The sequence below is a fragment of the Ascaphus truei genome, chromosome 10 (genome assembly GCF_040206685.1).
Source record: "Ascaphus truei isolate aAscTru1 chromosome 10, aAscTru1.hap1, whole genome shotgun sequence".
In the NCBI taxonomy this organism is placed as follows: Eukaryota; Metazoa; Chordata; class Amphibia; order Anura; family Ascaphidae; genus Ascaphus; species Ascaphus truei.
Window position 1 is genome coordinate 49,579,676 of NC_134492.1, and position 24,663 is coordinate 49,604,338.

The following is a 24,663-nucleotide window of genomic DNA, read 5'->3' on the forward strand; positions in this document are numbered from 1 at the left end:
TTGCTGGATAATGGGTTTCACAGAACAGCCAAGATGTCAACCACAAAGGTTCTTACTGATTTATACCATTGAGCAACATACATTATTACTCCAACACTGTAGGGCCCATTGATAATGAGTAAGAAGTAGCATCTTTGGAAATACGGTCAATGTTAAATGAGATTATCATGAACGCCTATCATACTAATATGACTTTTCTCCATAATTAATCCCATTATACAAGTTCTGCATTATATTATGTACTGGAAGTAGATTAAATTGCAACTATAGCCAATAATTATATAATTGTGAGCTATGCAGTTGCGTTACTGATGTAAAAGGCATTGTACGTAATGGTTCAGTCATCTCAGCTTCTCATACCTAAGGAAAATGTTCCACTGATAATTAAAACCATCTGCAGCCTGTGCATTTAGTTTAAACTAGTTGACATGACCATAGATTTTTAGAATGTTTTGTGTGCTGCTGACTTACTGACATACACAATAACACTATCCTCAAACTATAGCATGATTCCAGATGGTAGCCCTCAGGAGCATGCAGTGACTTCACTCTTATCTTATAAATGTAGCAAGTGACATTGTCTGATTAAAACTATATCTCCAGACATTCCACTATAATGCAGAATATCTCACAGTTTCCATAGGATTTAATGTCAGTCTTAGTGCAAAATATCACACTGAAGTTTTATATAATTATGGTCCATACTGGTCCATAGTCCATCCCCAGCTGCTTCCTCCAGTGATAACTTTTTGGGCTCTTATAAATGGGGTTCCACCAAGGCTCCTCCTACATGCTTCATACAACTACATTTTCTGGGAGAAATTCATTGTCTTATATGCCCATGTAAACTTTGGCAGGACTACACGAGTCAGGATGCTATACTCTTGAACACGCGTGTTGTATATCTAAAGCTTATGCTGATATCAAGAAGGACAAAGAAAATCCTTCTTTTTTACAGGAGTAGAACCAGGGGGGGAAGAGATTTAAACTGAGGAACTTCAAAACGGCCCCTTTCCGCTCCATGGGACCCCGCGCTCCCCATCATGTACAGCAAAATGGGGGAGGTCAACAAAAAAACAGTAGAGGGGATCACTGGTATAACACATATAGGTACAATAGGGCGGTTTAGCTCCGGAGGAGTCCACGGGTCCAGTACTGTAAAGAACAAGCCCAGAATCACTGCTTCATTAGCACTTCTCTTCACCATTACTTACTCATCGCCTCTGTCTGTACGTGAATAAAATGTTCGATGTCGTCCTGCAGACTCTGGTGGGGCTTCAGCGGGACAGCAAGGTATCCATAATGCTCTTTGTTGCAAATATACATTTGAATTCCTGGAAGAGATCCAGCACAGAATATATACTATACATACTGTACATATCAGGCTACACGTGATTTCATTTGCATGGCTCATTCAGGACAGTTTTTACTTTGCTAGTTCTGTTTCTCTAGAAGGTTTAAAGGTGAAGTGCTCTGTACCCAGCCGGAAAAACACAACAGTCTAATTGGTTGCCCTAAAAAAAACAAAAGGAACCATGCTAATTGCAAAGATTTGGCAGCTTTAATTTTCTGCAAATTAATTATAAATTAAATTATTGAGGGGTCTCTGAATGGGGGCGTGTTTTCTTTACCCTTATCCTACGTGTTCTTATCAGAGAGCCAATAGAGACAAGGGGCGGGGAAAGCTTTGCCTGCGCAAACTCTTGCTGAACACACAGTGACATCAGACAATAGGGAGCAGTCCGAGGGAATCACACCTCTCCCAAGTCTCAGCTCCCTGTGTTTACAAACTAATTTAAAAAAAAAACATATTTAAAAAAGGACTTATCGGTGTTACGTTTTGGTTAAAAAAAGGCATCATTCACCCAAATGTAACACCTTAAACATGTCACAGCCATTAGTACACTATGTCCCTAAGAGGGATTGTCCCTTTAAGTAAGAGGATTTAGCAATAGTTGGGGTATCCATCTAACTCATTGTTCATCAGGAAGAATCAAAATAACCACAAGGTGGCAGTTTGCTAAAAAAAAAAAAAAGAAATATGGGATACCCCAGGGGTGCGCAAAGTTTCCTACATGTGCCCCCCTCTCTCCTCCGGCTCGCACTCCCCTCCCTGCACGGCTCCGGTGTCAAATGATGTCGCAGGGTCATGTGACGTCACGTTGCCAACATGACCCAGCGACGTAATTTGATGCCAGGTTGCCATGGAGACGCGTCACTGGGAGGGAAGTAAAAAGTTACAGAGGCCTCGCGCGATCCCCCGGCGTTTATTTTAAATGCTTTTGGGAAGCGCAGGGCTTCTGTAACAGCGGCGCCCCCCCCCCCCCCCCCTGAAAATCTCGCGCCCCCCACTTTGCACACCCCTAGGATACCTATATCATTTAAAAAATAAATATTGTAATTGGTAAGACCTCACCTGAGGACATATGCACAAAGGTCCAGTAACTGAGTACTGAAAACAGGCCAATATCAAAACCATGGTCCCTGAGGTTTACGTCTATCCAAAAAAAGCTAATAATATACAAAAACAACGGCCGTTGTATAACGTATTAGCAAAGGTTTAACACCTTGCGTTAACAGCAAATAACATGGGAGGCTTTAAGCATGTGTCTGCTAAAGCGGGCGTTACTTAATAACGGACCTCGTGGAGCCGGGCTCTTGGGTTCCGTGTCTAGTCCTGGAGGCCGTATCTCCAGCGTGGCACAAATTAATTGGCGGCTGTGCAAAGAAGGGATTCGTAAGTGACGCTTGGTGTACATCGTAAAACTAGGAAAGACCGGAGGAGCTCAACATGCCGGAGAGAAGGGAAATATATCAAGAGTTTGAACAAGGTGCTGGAGGTGCAGAACTGTGTTTCAGACAAAGAGAAGAGCTAGAACAAGAGGCCATGCTCAGAAGCTGGAGGGTGGGAGGCTCAGGGAAATGCGAGAGTACTACTTCACAGAAAGCGTGGTGAATTTAGGGACAGCCTCCGAGCACAGGTGGTAGGGGCCAATACAGAAAGAAGTCATACATGCTTGGGAAAGACAGAAGACTGTCCAAAATACTGTATGAAAGAAAGCCAAGGAAGGTCTGAGTTTAGGAAATGGACAGTTGTTCCAAGTAGTTTTTATCTGCCTTCAAATGGCCAGACTGCTCCAAAGGAGCCAGTGGGTGAAAGAACGTCGGCTACATCTGTAGTTCTACCAATCAATACAGCCTAACTTTTACAGTGCTAGAGTAACACTAGATCTCCGGCATTTGCACTCATGTGATCACTCCAGTAGCGATCACATGACCGCTTCTGATTAATCGACTTCCATTTTGATCGGGCCAACCACTTTGTTGGAACATCCTGCCCAATGAAGCGGCATCCTCTATGGCATTTCTGCCATGATGTACCTGGTACGTCAATGGCGCCTCTTGGGTGCCAGGCCCATGAGGTTCCAGGTACTTCATAAGAGCACTGCAAAGGTTAAAATCATATAATTAAAAGGCAGATACATACCTGCTTGCCGGCAGGAGAATGAAAACACAATAATGTCATCAAACGTCCAAGTATAATCTTCACGTGGCGGATAGAACTGCAGGTCCTCCGATGCATCCTTTCTAAGATCAATGAGCATTGTTGAGTGAACCATTGGAACAGGAAAACAACCCATTCTTTTCCACTCTCTTATGAGGACATAATCGGGTGTCCTTTTATAGTAGCCCTGCAAAAGAAAACAGCTGGTTTCATGCGTTTCCCTATGTGTTAACTTATAGGTTTGAGAGGCAATTATATATCTGCAGAAGCGGCTGTTAGGGTCGTTTTCATCTGAAAATCCCTGTAGACTTTAATGGGGATTTTTGGCCAAAAACACCGCTTTGGCAGATTGAGAAGAAGGCCTTTATTTAGCAATGAGTGATATCAAGAAAGCAAAATGCATAGGGAGATAAGGTTGCTGGCTGTTGGCTTGAGAAGATTCAAACGGATTAGGAGTCATATTTTCTAAACAATGTTACTGCATAAGACACCTTCATGCACGTATTAGTAAATATAGTCACATGAAGGGTCTTTAAGGTGCCGTCTAGTCTGGTATGTGTTTTAGGGCTGTTATATACTGTGTATATATATGTGTGCGCCAGTGCCTGTGTGAAGGCGCGTGCACGTGCCGCACACGTTTTGTGTGTATACTGTGCGCGAGTGAGGTACTGTATGTGCGTATGTGTATGTATGTTTATGTATATATGTGTGTGTGTGTGTGTATGTATGTATGTGTAATTTATTATTTATTTAAAAAAAACACATTGATAAAAATAAAATATTTATTAACATTGTGCAGACACACACACACACATACACACACATGCATACATATACACACACACACACACACATATACATACATTTCAGCGCCGGTAGCAGCACAAAATCATTCTATTCCCCGTCTTTCCCGCTGTCGGCCGGCTGCACGCTCACTGCCGTGCGCGGCCCTTGTATAGAAGGGCTGACTAACCTCAGCCAATTATAAGTGCCGCGAGCTCGCACGGAGTAGCGCAGGTGGCCGCTATATAGCAGCCCTTACCGAGTAACATTGTGTAGTAAATATGGCCCTTTATCTCTTTCACTTGAATGGGCTGTAAGGTATTTTCAAGCACAAATGGTGTCTTATGGTGTAGCACTTATTACTAAATCTGGTTCTATGGGAGTTATTCATTAAACTGCAATAGTGCCGATTGGGGCAGTATTGCAATGACACGCTCATTGACTCTGGCTGCTTCCTTTTGTGTGATGTCACTGTGTGTTTAACAGGAGTTTGCAGAGGCAAATTCCTCCTCTCCCCTTATTGTTACTGGCTCTCAGAGAAGAAAAGAGGGTAAAGACTGACAAACACTCAGAGAACCCAAAGCTTCTTCCCAAAGAAAGTAAAGCAGCCAATGGGCACTTCAAGCATGGCTACATTTGTTTAAGGAAGACAATTAGATGGTTCCATTCTTTACAAGAATGCTATTCGGGATTGCACCTTAAAAAATAACAACAATCACAGTGCACACGAGATGAGGCCGCCTCGTTGTGGAATACAGAAGGAATATGTGAGACGTACTTACCTGAGGGGTGATACCACACCAGAAATTAGAGTAAAGCGTCCGAGATTCCAACATCGGGGCCACAATTGTCTTGTTTTCCGCGATCAGCAGATTCAAGGTCTTGGGATTGGTTAGAAAGTTGTCTGCATCTATATACTTGGGAAAAACAAAGGACAAGTATGTGAGTGTACAATACATACCTGGCTATATTTACTAAGCAGTGCTACTCTGTAAAATACCTTCCGTACTGGAAGACACTGTGCGGACCTTATTCAAGTGAATGGGCCTGGACCCTTTAAGCCCGGCACTCCCGGGGCCCATGACGGCGTGGCTACATCAGGGTCTTTCAGCTCGTTTTCTAGCGGAGACGGCGTTCTGCCCAGGTGAGACTGCTGAACGTGATGTGGCCGGCAGAGGACGCGAGGAGCGTTCACGTGATCGGGATGTCCCGGTAGACAGGGCACTCTGGTGCCGTGGCCCATCCGGTGCTCAAAGGGTTAAAGGACCATATATCTACTAAGCGTTGTCACGCCACAACACAACGTCCATGCTAGAAGAAACCTCGCAGCCAAGTCACTTCATACAGGGCCCCATTTACTAAGCACAGCTGGAAGATGTCTTACGGAGTAGCACTACTTAGTCCATAAGTATCCATGGTCCATAATCCATACTTTTTGACAGACCCCAAAAGTATTTAAATTAGGAGGTGAAAATGAACAAAGAGCATCGTATATCTTCACACAACACTGTTAGTTTTGCAGCAACGCCTAGAAAGTACTTGATCGTTTGTCAAAACGGCAGTATGGACCCTGTCCTATAGAACTAGTATTTGTGACATATAGACCTTCCCTGACAAGGAGAAGACAACTTCACAGCATATTCAGTAGGACCATGTTTACTCGGACATGTTACAAATGGTGGTCACATCCGATCAATGCTGGGCAAATCTACTGGGAAAATAGGCAGAAACCAAAGTGAATTTACTTACTATCACATCAAAGTGCGGCTACCCCCCCCCCCCCCCCCCCCCCCCCCGAAAATGACCTCGGAATAACGCAGACTACTAAATCTTTGGTTATGTATCCCAGCTGGGTTTTTTTACAAAATGTTTATTTAAATAGATCCAGTGAAAATAAGCACATATTCCTTCACCCAGTTCCACTAGTCCTGTACAAAGTTACCTGTACTATAATTAGTTAAAATTATTCACAAATGTGCAGGGGTGAGAGCGATGGTCAGTGGTGTTCAGGGGCAAGAGACATGGTCAGTGAGGTGCAGGGCAAGAGACATGGTCAGTGGGGGGCAGGGGCGAGAGTGATGGTCAGTGGGGTGCAGGGGTGAGACTGATGGTCAGTGGGGTACAGGGGTGAGACTGATGGTCAGTGGGGTACAGGGGTGAGACTGATGGTCAGTGGGGTGCAGGGGTGAGAGTAATGGTTAGTGGGGTGCAGGGGCAAGAGCAATGGTCAGTGGGGTGCAGGGGTGATAGTGATGGTCAGTGGGGTACAGGGAAAAAATCGAAGGTAAGTGGCGTGCAGGGGTGAGCATGATGGTCAGTAGGGTGCAGGGGCGAGAGCGATGGTCAGTGGGGTGCAGGAGTGAGAGCGATGGTCAGTGGGGTGCACATGTGAGAGCGATGTTCAGTGGGGTGCAGTGGTGATAGTGACGGTCAGTGAGATGCAGGGGTGAGCGTTATGGTCAGTGGGGTGCAGGGGTGAGAGCAATGGTCAGTGGGGTGCATGTGTGAGAGCGATGTTCAGTGGGGTGCAGGGGTGATAGTGATGGTCAGTGAGGTGCAGGGGTGAGAGCAATGGTCAGTGGGGTGCATGGGTGAGAGCAATAGTCAGTGGGGTACAGGGGTGAGCGATGGTCAGTGGGGTGCAGGGGTGAGAGTAATGGTTAGTGGGGTGCAGGGGTGACAGTGATGTCAGTGGGGTGCAGGGGTGATAGTGATGGTCAGTGGGGTGCAGGGGCGAGTGTGATGGTCAGTGGGGTGCAGGGGTGAGTGTGAGGGTCAGTGGGTTGCAGAGGCAAGAGCAATGGTCAGAGGGGTGCAGCGGTGAGGGCGATGGTCAGTGGGGTGCAGGGGCAAGAGAAATGATCAGAGGGGTGCAGTGGTGAGAGCGAGGGTCAGAGGGATGCAGGGTATGATAGGTGGAGATAGACAGTGGAGATCAGAGGGAGAGGGAAGAAGAGAGGATAGTCGCCTTTTTCCAATGATACGTTTTTGTCTTGATGCACTTATACATCTGTATTATTACAATGGCCTGTAAGGTGTCTTCCAGCGCCGGCCATGTCTTATAGCAGATAACTGCTTAGTAAATACTGTATGGGCTTGAATCCTACAGCCTTGACAAAAGGTCCATCATGGGATCGATATGTTGGACGAATTAGCGATAAACCTGTCAATTCACTTTTTGCTAATCCTCTCGATAATTCCTGAATCCTACAGAACATCAGAGATACTCTTCATTTTAACGGGATACGTTGTGTTATCACTGGGAGCAGTGAAGCTGGCCGGAGTGAGACTTTATTGTGTGCTAAAACTTACGAAAATGTAGTCCGACCACTTTTCCTTTGCAGTGCGCAGTGCGGCCTGTCGAAGTTTCATCACATGGGAAAATCTTGAGCTTGGCCAATGTTTCGGTCCAATTTCATCCGCATAAAAACTGGAAAGAAATTATAATTAACTGTATGGGGTCACTTACTAACCGAGTAGCTTACTAACCGAGTAGCTTACTAACCCAGTATCTTACTAACCCAGTCGCTTACTAACCCAGTCGCTTACTAACCCAGTCGCTTACTAACCCAGTCGCTTACTAACCCAGTCGCTTACTAACCCAGTCGCTTACTAACCGAGTCACTTACTAACCGAGTCACTTACTAACCGAGTCGTTCTTCCTAATTGTTTTTTTAAGTTTGCCCTAGTTTTAGGAAGACTTGATCTACCCTCTTGATTATGAATGAAACAAAATGATGTTTGTGCTGCTGTGTAGACCAGCTAATAATTGGTCATACAAACTAGTCCAAGCCCTATCTTAACAAGCAGAAAAACAAAGCGTTCATGTTGACTATAAATTGGTCTTGTTTGTTGCGTTAGGGAGACCCACCGATCTTATTGGAATGGGAAATAATTGTATGGCACGGATTAAAAACTCCCCAGGGAATTATTACACGGAGCTCCTGTTCATTATAATGTTATTACCTTTGTTTTTGAGGAACTCAGGAGGAGCTCTCAATGGAAAGGTCTGCTGTCTTTGAAGTGGAAGAACCTGTTTGAATCCAGCTCTTTGTGACCTTGGACAAGTCCCTTTAGGCCATAGAAGGCAACTTCCGTCACGGTTCAGTAAATATGGCCATATATAGTCCATTTAAGTGTGGTGAGATGCCTTCTGTCTCAAAAGGTGACGAATGGAGTAACATCACTTAGTAAACATGGCTCATTTACTGAAATGGGGCTGTCCAGGGGAGCGTCTCACTGTCCATTCAAAATGTTATGTACAAAGTTACTATCCAAGTAAAAAAAAATGTTATTCAATATTCTAAATCCTGTACTTACGGCGGTTCTGCCATGGGTCTCCACTCAACATAATGATAGGAGTTTTGAACATTCTTTAACCATTCTCGTAAAATGGCGGTAGTGTTATCAACATTGTGATCTGTCGCTGCCCTAGGAAAAAAAAGACAGGAATATTTTAAACCATCATCCTAGACTTAAAGTCCTTTATTCATATGAACAAGCCAACCAGATTGTGAATCTACTGCAATGTGTGCGTATAAAGGGTCTCGTAACCTCTTGCGTGCCGAAGAGTCTGGGGTAGTTTCAAATAGGAGAAGGAAGTGGTTGGACTCAGAGCCATACAATCCCATGATCCTGGAGCCAGAACATGCAATCACATGATCCTGGAGCCAGAACATGCAATCACATGATCCTGGAGCCAGAACATGCAATCACATGATCCTGGAGCCAGAACACGCAATCACATGATCCTGGAGCCAGAACATGCAATCACATGATCCCGGAGCCAGAACATGCAATCACATGATCCTGGAGCCAGAACATGCAATCACATGATCCCGGAGCCAGAACATGCAATCACATGATCCCGGAGCCAGAACATGCAATCACATGATCCTGGAGCCAGAACATGCAATCACATGATCCTGGAGCCAGAACACGCAATCACATGATCCTGGAGCCAGAACATGCAATCACATGATCCCGGGGCCAGAAAACGCAATCACATGATCCTGGAGCCAGAACATGCAATCACATGATCCTGGAGCCAGAACATGCAATCACATGATCCTGGAGCCAGGACATGCAATCACATGATCCTGGAGCCAGAACATGCAATCACATGATCCTGGAGCCAGAACATGCAATCACATGATCCTGGAGCCAGAACATGCAATCACATGATCCTGGAGCCAGGACATGCAATCACATGATCCTGGAGCCAGGACATGCAATCACATGATCCTGAAGCCAGAACTTGCAATCACATGATCCTGGAGCCAGAACATGCAATCACATGATCCTGGAGCCAGAACATGCAATCACATGATCCTGGAGCCAGAACATGCATACACATGATCCTGGAGCCTGAATGACTGTTGTACTTTGATGCTGTGGACTTTCCAGCATGGAAGAGGTTAAGAGAGCTTTAGCATGTACACCGTGCAGTATGTTAAGTACCATGGAATGCTAACAGGTGCGTTATTGCTCACTAAACATGTTGGCACCAACGGAATGAAACAAATAACTTCCATTCGTCACTTTGGTCAAATAAATAGTTGTTGACAAATTCTGCAGGATTCTCTATACTACTTATTAACACCTTCACTTACATTAATAACCATTCTCTATACTACTTATTAACACCTTCACTTACATTAATAACCATTCTCTATACTACTTATTAACACCTTCACTTACATTAATAACCATTCTCTATACTACTTATTAACACCTTCACTTACATTAATAACCATTCTCTATACTACTTATTAACACCTTCACTTACATTAATAACCATTCTCTATACTACTTATTAACACCTTCACTTACATTAATAACCATTCTCTATACTACTTATTAACACCTTCACTTACATTAATAACCATTCTCTATACTACTTATTAACACCTTCACTTACATTAATAACCATTCTCTATACTACTTATTAACACCTTCACTTACATTAATAACCATTCTCTATACTACTTATTAACACCTTCACTTACATTAATAACCATTCTCTATACTACTTATTAACACCTTCACTTACATTAATAACCATTCTCTCGGATGCCTCTTGAATGCCACGTTTCAGTGCCAAACTGTCTACCGTCACAAAGATTTGGGCACCAGAGCTATATTGCAGTACTCACTTGGCTCTCCCCATCTTTTCTGAATGGGGAGCTCCTCCTCTTCCATTTTGACCCCTGAGACAAGCAAAACCCTATAGCGTTCATTACAAGCTACAAGGGCCACCAGCTCTTGTGACATTCAGTATGGCCAAGATAACTCCATGTCACCAGGAGATTGTAATCCAGACCTGGCTCTATTGGCCATAGAAATGCATCGTTAATTTTGAGCCAGTCTCGTTGAATCTTAGCACAAGCATCTCATAGATATTAATTGAGTCTCTCTAAAAACTTATAGCACTTTCCCACTCAAGAGCAATTTTTGGCTTAGAACCCCCAATTCCAACTATTTCAGCCCTTGGAGGTTGACATCTATGCGCTGTGATTACAGGTTTAAAACAAGGATTGGCTCAAAGCCTCATGGTTTCAATAAACCAGTTTGACAATACTGGACATCCCTTTGACATCATAAAATCACTGTAATGGTTCCTACATCTAAGGATGTTTCCAGAATTCTGCACATCACTCTAGAAAGGATCTTTGTTAATTACATATTGATCATTATGAACATATCATTAAAGATATGTATGGAGGGCACTGTCTCGGTAACCATATTGAGAGATTCTGGCCAATCTAAAGCCGCCACATCATCTCCTGCGGGCATCACAGCTTTCTATTGGCCACCAGAGTGAAGCTGACCTTGGATGCCATTTTGTCTGCACCAGGCAAGTATTCTTGCCCAGTATGAAAACAAAAACACTTTATCTGCTTGTAACAATACTACTTTTGAGCATGAACCGTTTGAGCCTGAATGAACTCGCAGTGTCAAAACAGTGCAGCAGAAATCTGTTTGGCAGATTAGGGGTTCCCAACTGAGCAGCTCAAATGTGCCACTTTATCAGGCATGCCGACCTTCTCTAATTAGCGATCTGCTCCTAGCTGGAGTTACAGTCAGTTAAACTCCCTGCCTATCTGCCACGATTCCCTCTGGATAGAGAGACAGAGCTCACTTTCCTACATCACTAGCAACTGTTACTAAAGCAAGTGTCCCAGAGTACTAGGAATATGTGAGACAAGGTCGCCAGGCAGACTACATTTGCCCCCTTTCAGGCGTGAAAAACATTGCTACCTTGTCAGGATTTGGCAGCGATTCGCTGCCACGCATCGTCTGTACGCATTGCGATATCCCTAATATGCTCGTTTGCTAAATTCTCTAAAACCGCTAGATTTGTGTGATGCTGACACTATATGTAGAGCCCACGCCATGTTTCGCTCACTGGCGATATTTTGCCGAAATCTTAATACTTGGTGACATTTGACCTTTGAGGTCCGGCAAAACGTTTCCTAAGGAAGCGAAATTGGAAACAAAAATGCAAAAAAAAACCTCGCTGTTGCATTGTGGGTGTTTTTTATCCCATTTCTTATTTATTTATTTATTTATTTATAAAATATTTTACCAGGAAGTAATACATTGAGAGTTACCTCTAGTTTTCAAGTATGTCCTGGGCACAGAGTAAAACAAAATAATACATGGTTACAAATACAGTTACATAAATGAACAAGGTATACATTATATACAAGACATTGCATGCACCGTTAAAGAAAATATATATTATGAGCGTATGAAACAGTTACAGACCAGATTAAAGTGTGAGACAGCCTTAGATTTGAAAGAACTTAAGCTGGTGGTGGATATGAGAGTCTCTGGTAGGTTGTTCCAGTTTTGGGGTGCACGGAAGGAGAAGGAGGAACGTCCGGATACTTTGTTGAGTCTTGGGACCATGAATAGTCTTTTGGAGTCTGATCTCAGGTGATAGGTACTGCATGTGGTAGGGGTGAGGAGCTTGTTCAGGTAGCTGGGTAGCTTGCCAAGAAAATATTTGAGGATGAGACAGGAAAGGTGAACTTTGCGCCTAGACTCTAGTGATGACCAATCTAGTTCTTTGAGCATTTCGCAGTGATGTGTGTTGTAGTTGCATTGGAGAACAAAACGACAAATTGAATTGTAGAGGGTGTCAAGTTTGTTAAGGTGGGTTTGAGGAGCCGAGCCATATACTATGTCTCCATAGTCAATAATTGGCATTAGCATCTGCTGTGCAATACGCTTTCTGACCAGGAGACTTAGGGAGGATTTGTTCCTGTAAAGTACCCCTAGTTTGGCATAGGTCTTGGTTGTCAGGGTATCAATGTGCATCCCGAATGTTAAGTGGGAGTCAAACCATAAGCCCAGGTATTTAAAACTAGTGACAGGTGTTAGGGTGGTGTTAGCGTTGGTTCTAATCAGGAGCTCAGTCACTGGAAGCTTTACAAATTTAGTCTTGGTCCCAAATACCATTGTTACAGTCTTGTCAGTGTTTAAAAACAGTTTGTTTTGTGAAATCCAGTTTTCGAGTCTCAAAAAGTCAGACTGAAGTATGTGTTGAAGGTCAGAGAGGCTATGGCTGTGTGCATACAGGATTGTGTCATCTGCATACATGTGTATTGAAGCTCCCTTACAAGCTGTGGGAAGATCATTAATGAACACTGAGAAGAGTAGGGGCCCCAGAACAGAGCCTTGCGGTACACCACAGGTGATATCCAGGGGGTTGGAGTTAGAGCCTGAGATGGCTACAGACAACATTGTGCTATTAAAGTACACTGAACATTATAAGAGAAACCCTTGTTATGTTGAGGAACGCCATCAATTCAAAGGGCTAATGCAAGTGCTAACTCTCCCGGCTGCAAAACTGGAGCAAAAATACTGCACCCAATTCATTAAGGGAAAAATACCAATGGGCTTTTTTTCTTTGATAAATTTGATGCACTTTTGCCCGCCATTTTGTTTGTACCGGCGCTACCTTTGCAGGTGGTACATTTCGACTCATTTGCTGTCGGGGATCTCATCATGTTGTCCATTAACCTTATTTAGTTTAGTCTACAATTTTTAACCAAAACTGTCGTGTTTATCCACCTTGGACGTGCTGATACAGCTGCTTCTTATGGTGTAAGAATGCTACAGTACAACTTATCCTCAACTTATTTGCTTAAACAGGTTCAATGCTGAATAAGCCTTTAGTTAATACTATCCATCCTTCTTGGTTATTTTAGTTCATATTTTCTTACGAAAGCCATTCATTCACCCAAAGGTCTTCATTTCTCTTCTATTTTAATTTGTCTACTTGCAAAAGGTCCTTTTGGACAGAAAGCAGACAATTTACTGGGTTTCTGGGTTACAGGAAATATCTGTGTATTTGCTGTGACTCCGCGTCCCTGCTTGCACAATACAGAAGCTGTCTTTAGCGTTTCACCATAAATAAACTGAAAAGTGTGCAGAACGTCTGCGCTATTTATACTACGTTGTTTTGTACTCAAAGGGAGTAGATTTCAGCTTCGTGGAAAAACACTGGAACGCGACAATTTTAAAGTATTTAATATGAATCCAGACACTTTCTGCCTACATTATCCAAACCTGATGGCCAAGGGTTCAGCACCTCGACTGGCCATGAGGAGATTTATATCAAGCGTCAACACCGGAGCAGATGCCGGAATAATTTTGCATCAATGTATCAAGGTGCTTTGCTCCAATATTGCTCTGCTTGTGTCAGCGAGTGCTTTTGGGGTATAATATGAGGAGTATGGGGCTGAGAGTCGGTTTATGAGATTAGTCAACATTTGCACCTATAACTGATGTAATTTTCCTCTTTGTGTTAAACAATCCTGTCTAGTGTAGGTGGCATTAATCTGGCATCTTCTTAGAAGCCGGGGTTACCGGATGTACCCAACGTTATTACACCCGTTTAGGCATCAATGTGAAGTGACTCCATTTGTTAAATGACGCGCCAGCTTTGACACAGAGTGTTCCGTTAACAGGGGCAATAATGTTGGATACCTCTGTACTCTTAAAGCTGCAGTTCAGTCTTTTTTTTTTTTTTTACTTCAATAGTTTCATGTGGGCAATCTCTAATTACCTAAAGAACTGTATAGCTGCAGGTCAATTCGTTCTCCATGTATTGATAGGCGAAATTTGGTGACATCATTAGAGCTGGCATATGTTTTTATTTGCTTCTGTCAGTCAGTGGAAGCTCATGAATATTCATGAGCACTCCTGCACTGACATGTGCTAGAGGGAGGGCAGGGCTGACAAAGGGGTGTGCCAGGGCTTGTGACAGGACATGAAGGGGCAGTGCCTTAGCAAATGGCTGTTAAAATAGAATACAAGAAAATTGGTCTTTCAAAGTTGTTGTTTTTAAAACAGAAAATGCTAAAAGTATTTTTTCTTACAACAGAACTGATTTATTAAAAAAAACACACATGCAGGATATAGACTGAACTGCAGCTTTAAAATCTATCCTCTTAAAATCTGGCGTACTCCAAAGAGACTCAATTTACCTCCTGTACCTCCGAGTACCTTAGTGTATCTACTGTACTTATGTGTACCTACTGTACCTCCACGTACCTACTGTACCTCCACGTACCTACTGCACCTGCGCATACCTCCGTGTACATACTGCACCTGCGCATACCTCCGTGTACCTAATGTACCTGCGCGCACCTCCACGTACCTACTGCACCTGCGTGCACCTCCACGTACCTACTGCACCTGCGTGCACCTCCACGTACCAACTGCACCTGCGCGCACCTCCACGTACCTACTGCACCTGCGCGCACCTCCACGTACCTACTGCACCTGCGCGCACCTCCACGTACCAACTGCACCTGCGCGCACCTCCACGTACCTACTGCACCTGCGCGCGCCTCCACGTACCTACTGCACCTGCGCGCACCTCCACGTACCTACTGCACCTCCACATACCAACTGCACCTGCGCGCACCTCCACGTACCAACTGCACCTGCGCGCGCCTCCACGTACCAACTGCACCTGCGCGCGCCTCCACGTACCAACTGCACCTGCGCGCGCCTCCATGTACCAACTGCACCTGCGCGCGCCTCCACGTACCTACTGCACCTGCACGCACCTCCACGTACCTACTGCACCTCCACGTACAAACTGCAACTGCGCGCACCTCCACGTACCAACTGCGCGCACCTCCACGTACCAACTGCACCTGCGCGCACCTCCACGTACCTACTGCACCTGCGCGCACCTCCACGTACCAACTGCACCTGCGCGCACCTCCACGTACCAACTGTACCTGCGCGCACCTCCACGTACCAACTGCACCTGCGCGCACCTCCACGTACCAACTGCACCTGCGCGCACCTCCACGTACCTACTGCACCTCCACGTACCTACTGCACCTGCGCGCGCCTCCACGTACCTACTGCACCTGCGCGCGCCTCCACGTACCTAATGCACCTCCACGTACCTACTGCACCTGCGCGCACCTCCACGTACCTACTGCACCTCCACGTACAAACTGCAACTGCGCGCACCTCCACGTACCAACTGCGCGCACCTCCACGTACCAACTGCACCTGCGCGCACCTCCACGTACCTACTGCACCTGCGCGCACCTCCACGTACCAACTGCACCTCCACGTACCAACTGCACCTGCGCGTACCTACTGCACCTCCACGTACCTACTGCACCTGCGCGCGCCTCCACGTACCTACTGCACCTGCGCGCGCCTCCACGTACCTACTGCACCTCCACGTACCTACTGCACCTGCGCGCGCCTCCACGTACCTACTGCACCTGCGCGCACCTCCACGTACCTACTGCACCTCCACGTACAAACTGCAACTGCGCGCACCTCCACGTACCAACTGCGCGCACCTCCACGTACCAACTGCACCTGCGCGCACCTCCACGTACCTACTGCACCTGCGCGCACCTCCACGTACCAACTGCACCTGCGCGTACCTACTGCACCTCCACGTACCTACTGCACCTGCGCGCGCCTCCACGTACCTACTGCACCTGCGCGCGCCTCCACGTACCTACTGCACCTCCACGTACCTACTGCACCCGCGCGCGCCTCCGCGTACCTACTGCACCCGCGCGCGCCTCCGCGTACCTTCTGCACCCGCGCGCGCCTCCGCGTACCTTCTGCACCCGCGCGCGCCTCCGCGTACCTACTGCACCCGCGCGCGCCTCCGCGTACCTACTGCACCCGCGCGCGCCTCCGCGTACCTACTGCACCCGCGCGCGCCTCCGCGTACCTACTGCACCCGCGCGCGCCTCCGCGTACCTACTGCACCCGCGCGCGCCTCCGCGTACCTACTGCACCCGCGCGCGCCTCCGCGTACCTACTGCACCCGCGCGCGCCTCCGCGTACCTACTGCACCCGCGCGCGCCTCCGCGTACCTACTGCACCCGCGCGCGCCTCCGCGTACCTACTGCACCCGCGCGCGCCTCCGCGTACCTACTGCACCCGCGCGCGCCTCCGCGTACCTACTGCACCCGCGCGCGCCTCCGCGTACCTACTGCACCCGCGCGCGCCTCCGCGTACCTACTGCACCCGCGCGCGCCTCCGCGTACCTACTGCACCCGCGCGCGCCTCCGCGTACCTACTGCACCCGCGCGCGCCTCCGCGTACCTACTGCACCCGCGCGCGCCTCCGCGTACCTACTGCACCCGCGCGCGCCTCCGCGTACCTACTGCACCCGCGCGCGCCTCCGCGTACCTACTGCACCCGCGCGCGCCTCCGCGTACCTACTGCACCCGCGCGCGCCTCCGCGTACCTACTGCACCCGCGCGCGCCTCCGCGTACCTACTGCACCCGCGCGCGCCTCCGCGTACCTACTGCACCCGCGCGCGCCTCCGCGTACCTACTGCACCCGCGCGCGCCTCCGCGTACCTACTGCACCCGCGCGCGCCTCCGCGTACCTACTGCACCCGCGCGCGCCTCCGCGTACCTACTGCACCCGCGCGCGCCTCCGCGTACCTACTGCACCCGCGCGCGCCTCCGCGTACCTACTGCACCCGCGCGCGCCTCCGCGTACCTACTGCACCCGCGCGCGCCTCCGCGTACCTACTGCACCCGCGCGCGCCTCCGCGTACCTACTGCACCCGCGCGCGCCTCCGCGTACCTACTGCACCCGCGCGCGCCTCCGCGTACCTACTGCACCCGCGCGCGCCTCCGCGTACCTACTGCACCCGCGCGCGCCTCCGCGTACCTACTGCACCCGCGCGCGCCTCCGCGTACCTACTGCACCCGCGCGCGCCTCCGCGTACCTACTGCACCCGCGCGCGCCTCCACGTACCTACTGCACCCGCGCGCGCCTCCACGTACCTACTGCACCCGCGCGCGCCTCCACGTACCTACTGCACCCGCGCGCGCCTCCACGTACCTACTGCACCCGCGCGCGCCTCCACGTACCTACTGCACCCGCGCGCGCCTCCACGTACCTACTGCACCCGCGCGCGCATCCACGTACCTACTGCACCTGCGCGCACATCCACCTCCACGTACCTACTGCACCTGCGCACGCCTCCACGTACCTACTGCACCTGCGCGCGCCTCCACGTACCTACTGCACCTGCGCGCACATCCACGTACCTACTGCGCCTCCACGTACCTACTGCACCTGCGCGCGCCTCCACGTACCTACTGCACCTGCGCGCACATCCACGTACCTACTGCACCTCCACGTACCTACTGCACCTGCGCGCGCCTCCACGTACCTACTGCACCTGCGCGCACCTCCACGTACCTACTGCACCTGCGCGCGCCTCCACGTACCTACTGCACCTGCGCGCGCCTCCACGTACCTACTGCACCTGCGCGCGCCTCCACGTACCTACTGCACCTGCGCGCACCTCCGCGTACCTACTGCACCTGCGCGCACCTCCGCGTACCTACTGCACCTGCGCGCACCTCCGCGTACCTACTGCACCTGCGCGCGCCTCCGCGTACCTACTGCACCTCCACGTACCTACTGAACCTGCGCATACCTACTGCACCTGCGCGCGCCTCCACGTACCTACTGCACCTCCACGTACCTACTGCACCTCCACGTACCTACTGCACCTCCACGTACCTACTGCACCTCCACGTACCTACTGCACCTGGGCGCACCTCCACGTACCTACTGCACCTGCGCGCACCTCCACGTACCTTATGCACCTGCGCGCGCCTCCACGTACCTACTGCACCTGCGTGCACCTCCACGTACCTACTGCACCTGGGCGCACCTCCACGTACCTACTGCACCTGCGCGCACCTCCACGTACCTTATGCACCTGCGCGCGCCTCCACGTACCTACTGCACCTGCGTGCACCTCTACGTACCTACTGCACCTGCGCGCGCCTCCGCGTACCTACTGCACCTCCACGTACCTACTGAACCTGCGCATACTTACTGCACCTGCGCGCGCCTCCACGTACCTACTGCACCTCCATGTACCTACTGCACCTCCACGTACCTACTGCACCTGCGCGCACCTCCACGTACCTACTGCACCTGCGCGAGCCTCCACGTACCTACTGCACCTGCTTGCGCCTCCACGTACCTACTGCACCTGCGCGCGCCTCCACGTACCTACTGCACCTGCGCGCTCCTCCACGTACCTACTGCACCTGCGCGCACCTCCACGTACCTAATGCACCTGCGCGCGCCTCCACGTACCTACTGCACCTGCGTGCACCTCCACGTACCTACTGCACCTGCGCGCGCCTCCACGTACCTACTGCACCTGCGCGCGCCTCCACGTAACTACTGCACCTGCGCACGCCTCCACGTACCTACTGCACCTGCGCGCGCCTCCACGTACCTACTGCACCTGCGCGCACATCCACGTACCTACTGCACCTCCACGTACCTACTGCACCTCCACGTACCTACTGCACCTCCACGTACCTACTGCACCTGCGCGCGCCTCCACGTACCTACTGCACCTGCGCGTGCCTCCACGTACCTACTGCACCTGCGCGCACCTCCACGTACCTACTGCACCTCCACGTACCTACTGCACCTCCACGTACCTACTGCACCTGCGCGCACATCCACGTACCTACTGCACCTCCACGTACCTACTGCACCTCCACGTACCTACTGCACCTGCGCGCGCCTCCACGTACCTACTGCACCTGCGCGCGCCTCCACGTACCTACTGCACCTGCGCGCGCCTCCACATACCTACTGCACCTGCGCGCGCCTCCACGTACCTACTGCACCTGCGCGCACATCCACGTACCTACTGCACCTCCACGTACCTACTGCACCTGCGCGCGCCTCCACGTACCTACTGCACCTGCGCGCGCCTCCACGTACCTACTGCACCTGCGCGCCTCCACGTACCTACTGCACCTGCGCGCACCTCCACGTACCTACTGCACCTCCGCGTACCTACTGCACCTGCGCGCGCCTCCACGTACCTACTGCACCTCCACGTACCTACTGCACCTCCACGTACCTACTGCACCTCCACGTATCTCCACGTACCTACTGCACCTGCGCGCACCTCCGCGTACCTACTGCACCTGCGCGCACCTCCGCGTACCTACTGCACCTGCGCGCACCTCCATGTACCTACTGCACCTGCGCGCACCTCCATGTACCTACTGCACCTGCGCGCACCTCCATGTACCTACTGCACCTGCGCGCACCTCCGCGTACCTACTGCACCTGCGCGCACCTCCGCGTACCTACTGCACCTGCGTGCACCTCCACGTACCAACTGCACCTGCGCGCACCTCCATGTACCTACTGCACCTCCACGTACCAACTGCACCTGCGCGCACCTCCATGTACCTACTGCACCTCCATGTACCTACTGCACCTCCACGTACCTACTGCACCTCCGCGTACCTACTGCACCTCCGCGTACCTACTGCACCTGCGCGCGCCTCCACGTACCTACTGCACCTCCACGTACCTACTGCACCTCCACGTATCTCCACGTACCTACTGCACCTGCGCGCACCTCCACGTACCTAATGCACCTGCGCGCACCTCTGTGCACCTCTGTGCACCTCCGTGCAATAAGAAGCCACAAAGGAGCAGGGAATATAAACTGATGTTTTAGTGTTTGTGCCAAGTTGAATTTGCCGGATTATTTTTGGTGCACTTTCTACCTTTTCCTGGAGCACAGAAACATTATTTTGCGTACCCTCCGTTCACATCTGCACGCCTGCTGAGGGGGACATTTCAGGCTAGTACATACAGTAGGTGCGCACGAGCACGATTTAACATTCGATTTCCGTGCATCAATCGTGTACATAAAAATGTGGTTTTTTGCCACTTTGCGCACAGTCCGCGCTGAATGAGACTGATAACACATTTATCATTACTGAAAAGACATTGCTTCGCTACCTTTTCTAACACTGAGACGTACCCCGCGTCGCCTCTTCTCAGCATCCTATCTCGACGTTCCCCGTGAGTCCCACACGCTGAACTCTTTATTGCTTAAGGTTTTATGACAACAGCTGCGTTTAATAGAAAACATATTTACCTTTTCGATAAAGAAAGTAAAAACACATTTCCAGTAAACTCTGATCTTATTTGTGCAAAATGTATATTTGTTATCATTCTGAACCATACGAGCATTTATTTTTTCACATTAGAACCAAGTTTATTAAAGTTTTATATCTACTTGTTCTGAAAATTCAGAGAAATCTTCATTTACCCCCGTTCAAGCCGCCTGCTCCCCCTGTTTTTTCTTTTCTTTTTGTTACCACGAGGTAACCCTTTTTGCTGTTTTCAGCGCTGGGGCCCCCCTGTTATTTTCAGTGCTGGGGCCCCCCTATTATTTTCAGCGCTGGGGCCCCCCTATTATTTTCAGCGCTGGGAGCCCCCTTCAATTCCGAGATACTTCTGAATAAAAGCCACATGTTTTTGTCCCCTCCAGGGGAAACAAAATGGCCGTTTCAATTTCCATATCATGCGGGCCAATGGGAAGTCTCAATGTCATCCATAGCAGCTTCCTATTGGCCTGCGTGATGAGGGGGAAATTAGCATGGTCCTGGCCGGAAGACCCGCTGATTCCCCTCCTGGAAAGATGAAGGGAAGTGGTGGGGGGCGAAGGGGGGAGCGGAGCAGAGGGGGAAGGGAGGGGAAGAGGAGGGGAAGCGTCGGGGACCAGAGAGGACGGGAGGGTAGGGGACGGTAAGAAGGGGGGGAGGGAAGGGGGGGGACCAGAGAGGAGAGGAAGGGACCAGATAGGAGGGGAGGAGAGGGGAAGAGGGGGGTGAGGGAGCAGAGGGGGGGGGGGGGGGAGGAGAGGGGAAGAGGTAGGGGAAGGGAGCAGAGGGGGAAGGGAGGGGAGCAGAGGGGGAAGGGAGGGGACCAGAGTGGAGGGATGAGGGGGGGGGGGAGCAGAGGGGGAAGGGAGGGGAGCATAGGGGAAGGGGGAGGGGAGCATAGGGGAAGGGGGGTGGCAGCTACTCTAAACTTTTTCTTTCTGCCAATGCTAACTGCAGATATTAATAATGTTTCATTGTATTGCACTTTGCACTAAAATGCCTGGGCTATTTTAGTGCACAAACAGATGTATCATTACATATTATAATTAATCGGTCAGTGATATGTCAAATAAACATCCCACATTTTATTATATCCAGAGTATGGTAGAATAATCAATTCAGTATACACAATGTCTCAATATACACAATGTAACAGTATACACAGTGTAACGGTATACAGTGTAACCATATACACAGTGTAATACAGTTAAACAAGTTCTCAGTGTACAGGAGGTAGTGTCTGTTTTACTATAAATCGATTTACTCTGGTGGAAATATACAGAGAAATGTCCCCTGCCAGTGAATACCTGTAGTGTCTGAATAAATAAGCGCGGTTATTCATCCGTTCCATTTAGTGTAATATTGTTTGTGCCAATTCACTGAACATTAGCATGCGCACACAATTCTTCATGGCAGGCAGGGGGTTACACAGGGCAAATATTTTGTAGGCACAAATGTTATCCTCTTCTCTGTCAGCCCATCGCAGAACAAGCTTTGCTGGCAACGAAAGGGTTAATCTTCTCATCTGCCATCTTTAAATCTGCCGATCTTTCACCTCACATCACAAATTCACTCATGCACACTGATATACACACACACTGATACACACATAGATACACTAATACACCTACAGACACATTGGTACACACAGACACACACACATTGATACACTAATACACCTACAGACACATTGGTACACACACACACACACTGAGACACATTGGTACACACACACATTGATACACTAATACACATACTGGTACACACACACTGATACACGTACACACACACACACACACACACACACACACACACATTTATATACAGTACTAAGAGACCTACAGGCACACTGATGCACATGCAGTACACACATTGACACACTGATACACATACAAACACACACTGACACACTGATACACATACAGTATGTACACACACACCAACACACATTGACACACACATACAATACACATTGACGCACTGATACAAGCATTCACACACATCCTGTATTGCACACATTCACACTGATACACATGGCTTTTATACTGATACACACACACACACACACACACACACACACACACATCTCTCCGTGCTGAAACGATGTGCTTTTTTAATGGGTACCACCCACCGCGGTACACAATGAATGTAGATCCCTGCAGGTAAAACTGTGTTACTGCTTATCCTGTATCACTAACACAACCTCAAACAGCTCCGATGTCAAACACAAACATTGTGCCTAACGTAACTATGCACTACGCCTACATTCCTACACAGTCCCACTAACCAGCACATCGCACACAAAGCTAGGGCTTCATGTGGGGAATTCCTAATGCATATCCCTGAATACTAAGCCTGTCTCTGTCCTGTGTGCTAACATTTCCCCGAAACCGGCTGATATATCTTACTCTGGCCCCCGTTACCTTCCCAGCTCCCTCTGTCACCGCAGCATGAACAAGCCTACAACCCAGAAGTAAAGGCGACATGAATTAGGTGCGACAGTCACAACATTTACTGAGGGGGTGGAGGTTCCATATAGGAGAAGGGTGGTGTTTCTAGATGGGACACAGGGGGTCTCGGGAGCTGTGCCGCTTAAATTTCACCTCCGGGGACCCTTTGCTCACCAAGATACCGGGTGCCCCCCCGGTAGCATTCCCGGCAGGGTAAACAATATGGAGGTTTAAATTTCCCCCGGCATGGGAGCCAATTTGAAGCCGCAACGTCATCCATCGTGCCTTCCTATTGGCCCCTTGTGCCACAGGAGATTTAAACATCATGGATCCCCTGCGGAGGTATCACGGGGAGCAGGGATCCCTGGGGCCATTTTAAGATTATTGGGCTAGGGCAGGGGTGCGCAAACTTTGGTTGCTGCGCCCCCCTGCCTGCTCTCCTCTGTGCTCGCGCACCCCCCCTCTAACCTTCGTGTGGCGTCGCGGGACATGTAATATGACGTCACGTGACCCACAATGTCATTTGACGCTGCGTTGCCATGGAGACGGCTGTCGTGACGCCGCGGGGTCAGGTGACGTCACGTCACCTGACCCCGCTGCGTCACTTGATGCCACGTTGCCATGGTGATGTGTCCCGAAGCCGGCTGAATCTCGGTAAGTTAAGCTGCAGAGGCCTTGCACGGTCACCCGGCATTTAATTTAAACGCCTTGGGGAAGAGTGCGGGTCCTCTGCAACCGCTGCGCCCCCCCCCCCCCCCTCCAAAAACAAGTTTGCACACCCCTGGGTTAGGGTACCTGACCCTAATCCCACTCACAAAGGTCCCATTTAAAGACAAACACAGTATGTTTTTATTGACCAACATTCAAAACGTATTGCAATTCTGCAAACATTCCTCCAAGCACAAGCCTGCTATTTAGCTGCGGGTCTCTCTTTGTATTTGCAACGTCACAAATAACATTGTCAAAATGCACTTTTATGAAGTATATCTGATTCGACTGTCACCAAGGAAAGGAGCTGCGGAGAACGAAAAAGGCTCAGGTCTGAAAAACATCTTCCGTCTGCGCAGCTCGTGGCAAATCCCTGCTAGGAAAATTCCTGCAGCAATTCCAGTGTTAGGAAATATTTACTCCATTGGCCTGCCGCGCTGTAATAGTTAGTTGTGTGTTATCTTTTCAATACATCTCCCACAAATCAATGAAACTACCTATTCCATAAAACATTGCAGAAACTTTCTTTGTTACATTTTTTTTTTTTATCAAAAGTTAGGCTATATAAAATAAAAAGCAATATACTGTTGTAATCGTACCACAAAATACTACTTTTTTTTTTTTTTTCCCAAAGATTTTTATTAGGCAAATACTTATTTCACAATGTACATGTTATATATGTTAATACAGCCTAATACAAGTTTTCTCAATTTTTTGGTTAAAGAAACCAGAAAGAGA

General features: G+C 49.0%; 1 protein-coding gene across 1 annotated transcript in view; it reads right to left on the bottom strand.

Moving 5' to 3' along the window:
• COLGALT2 (collagen beta(1-O)galactosyltransferase 2) overlaps positions 1–24,663 on the bottom strand; it is an 89,178-nt gene that overhangs the window by 26,498 nt on the left and 38,017 nt on the right. Inside the window, exons 2-6 of the mRNA XM_075616901.1 lie at positions 8,609–8,719; positions 7,601–7,718; positions 5,071–5,205; positions 3,488–3,692; positions 1,215–1,334 (exon numbers count right to left, since the gene is read on the bottom strand). Coding sequence (XP_075473016.1) covers positions 1,215–1,334; positions 3,488–3,692; positions 5,071–5,205; positions 7,601–7,718; positions 8,609–8,719 — 689 coding nt within the window. The remainder of the gene's footprint in view (positions 1–1,214; positions 1,335–3,487; positions 3,693–5,070; positions 5,206–7,600; positions 7,719–8,608; positions 8,720–24,663) is intronic.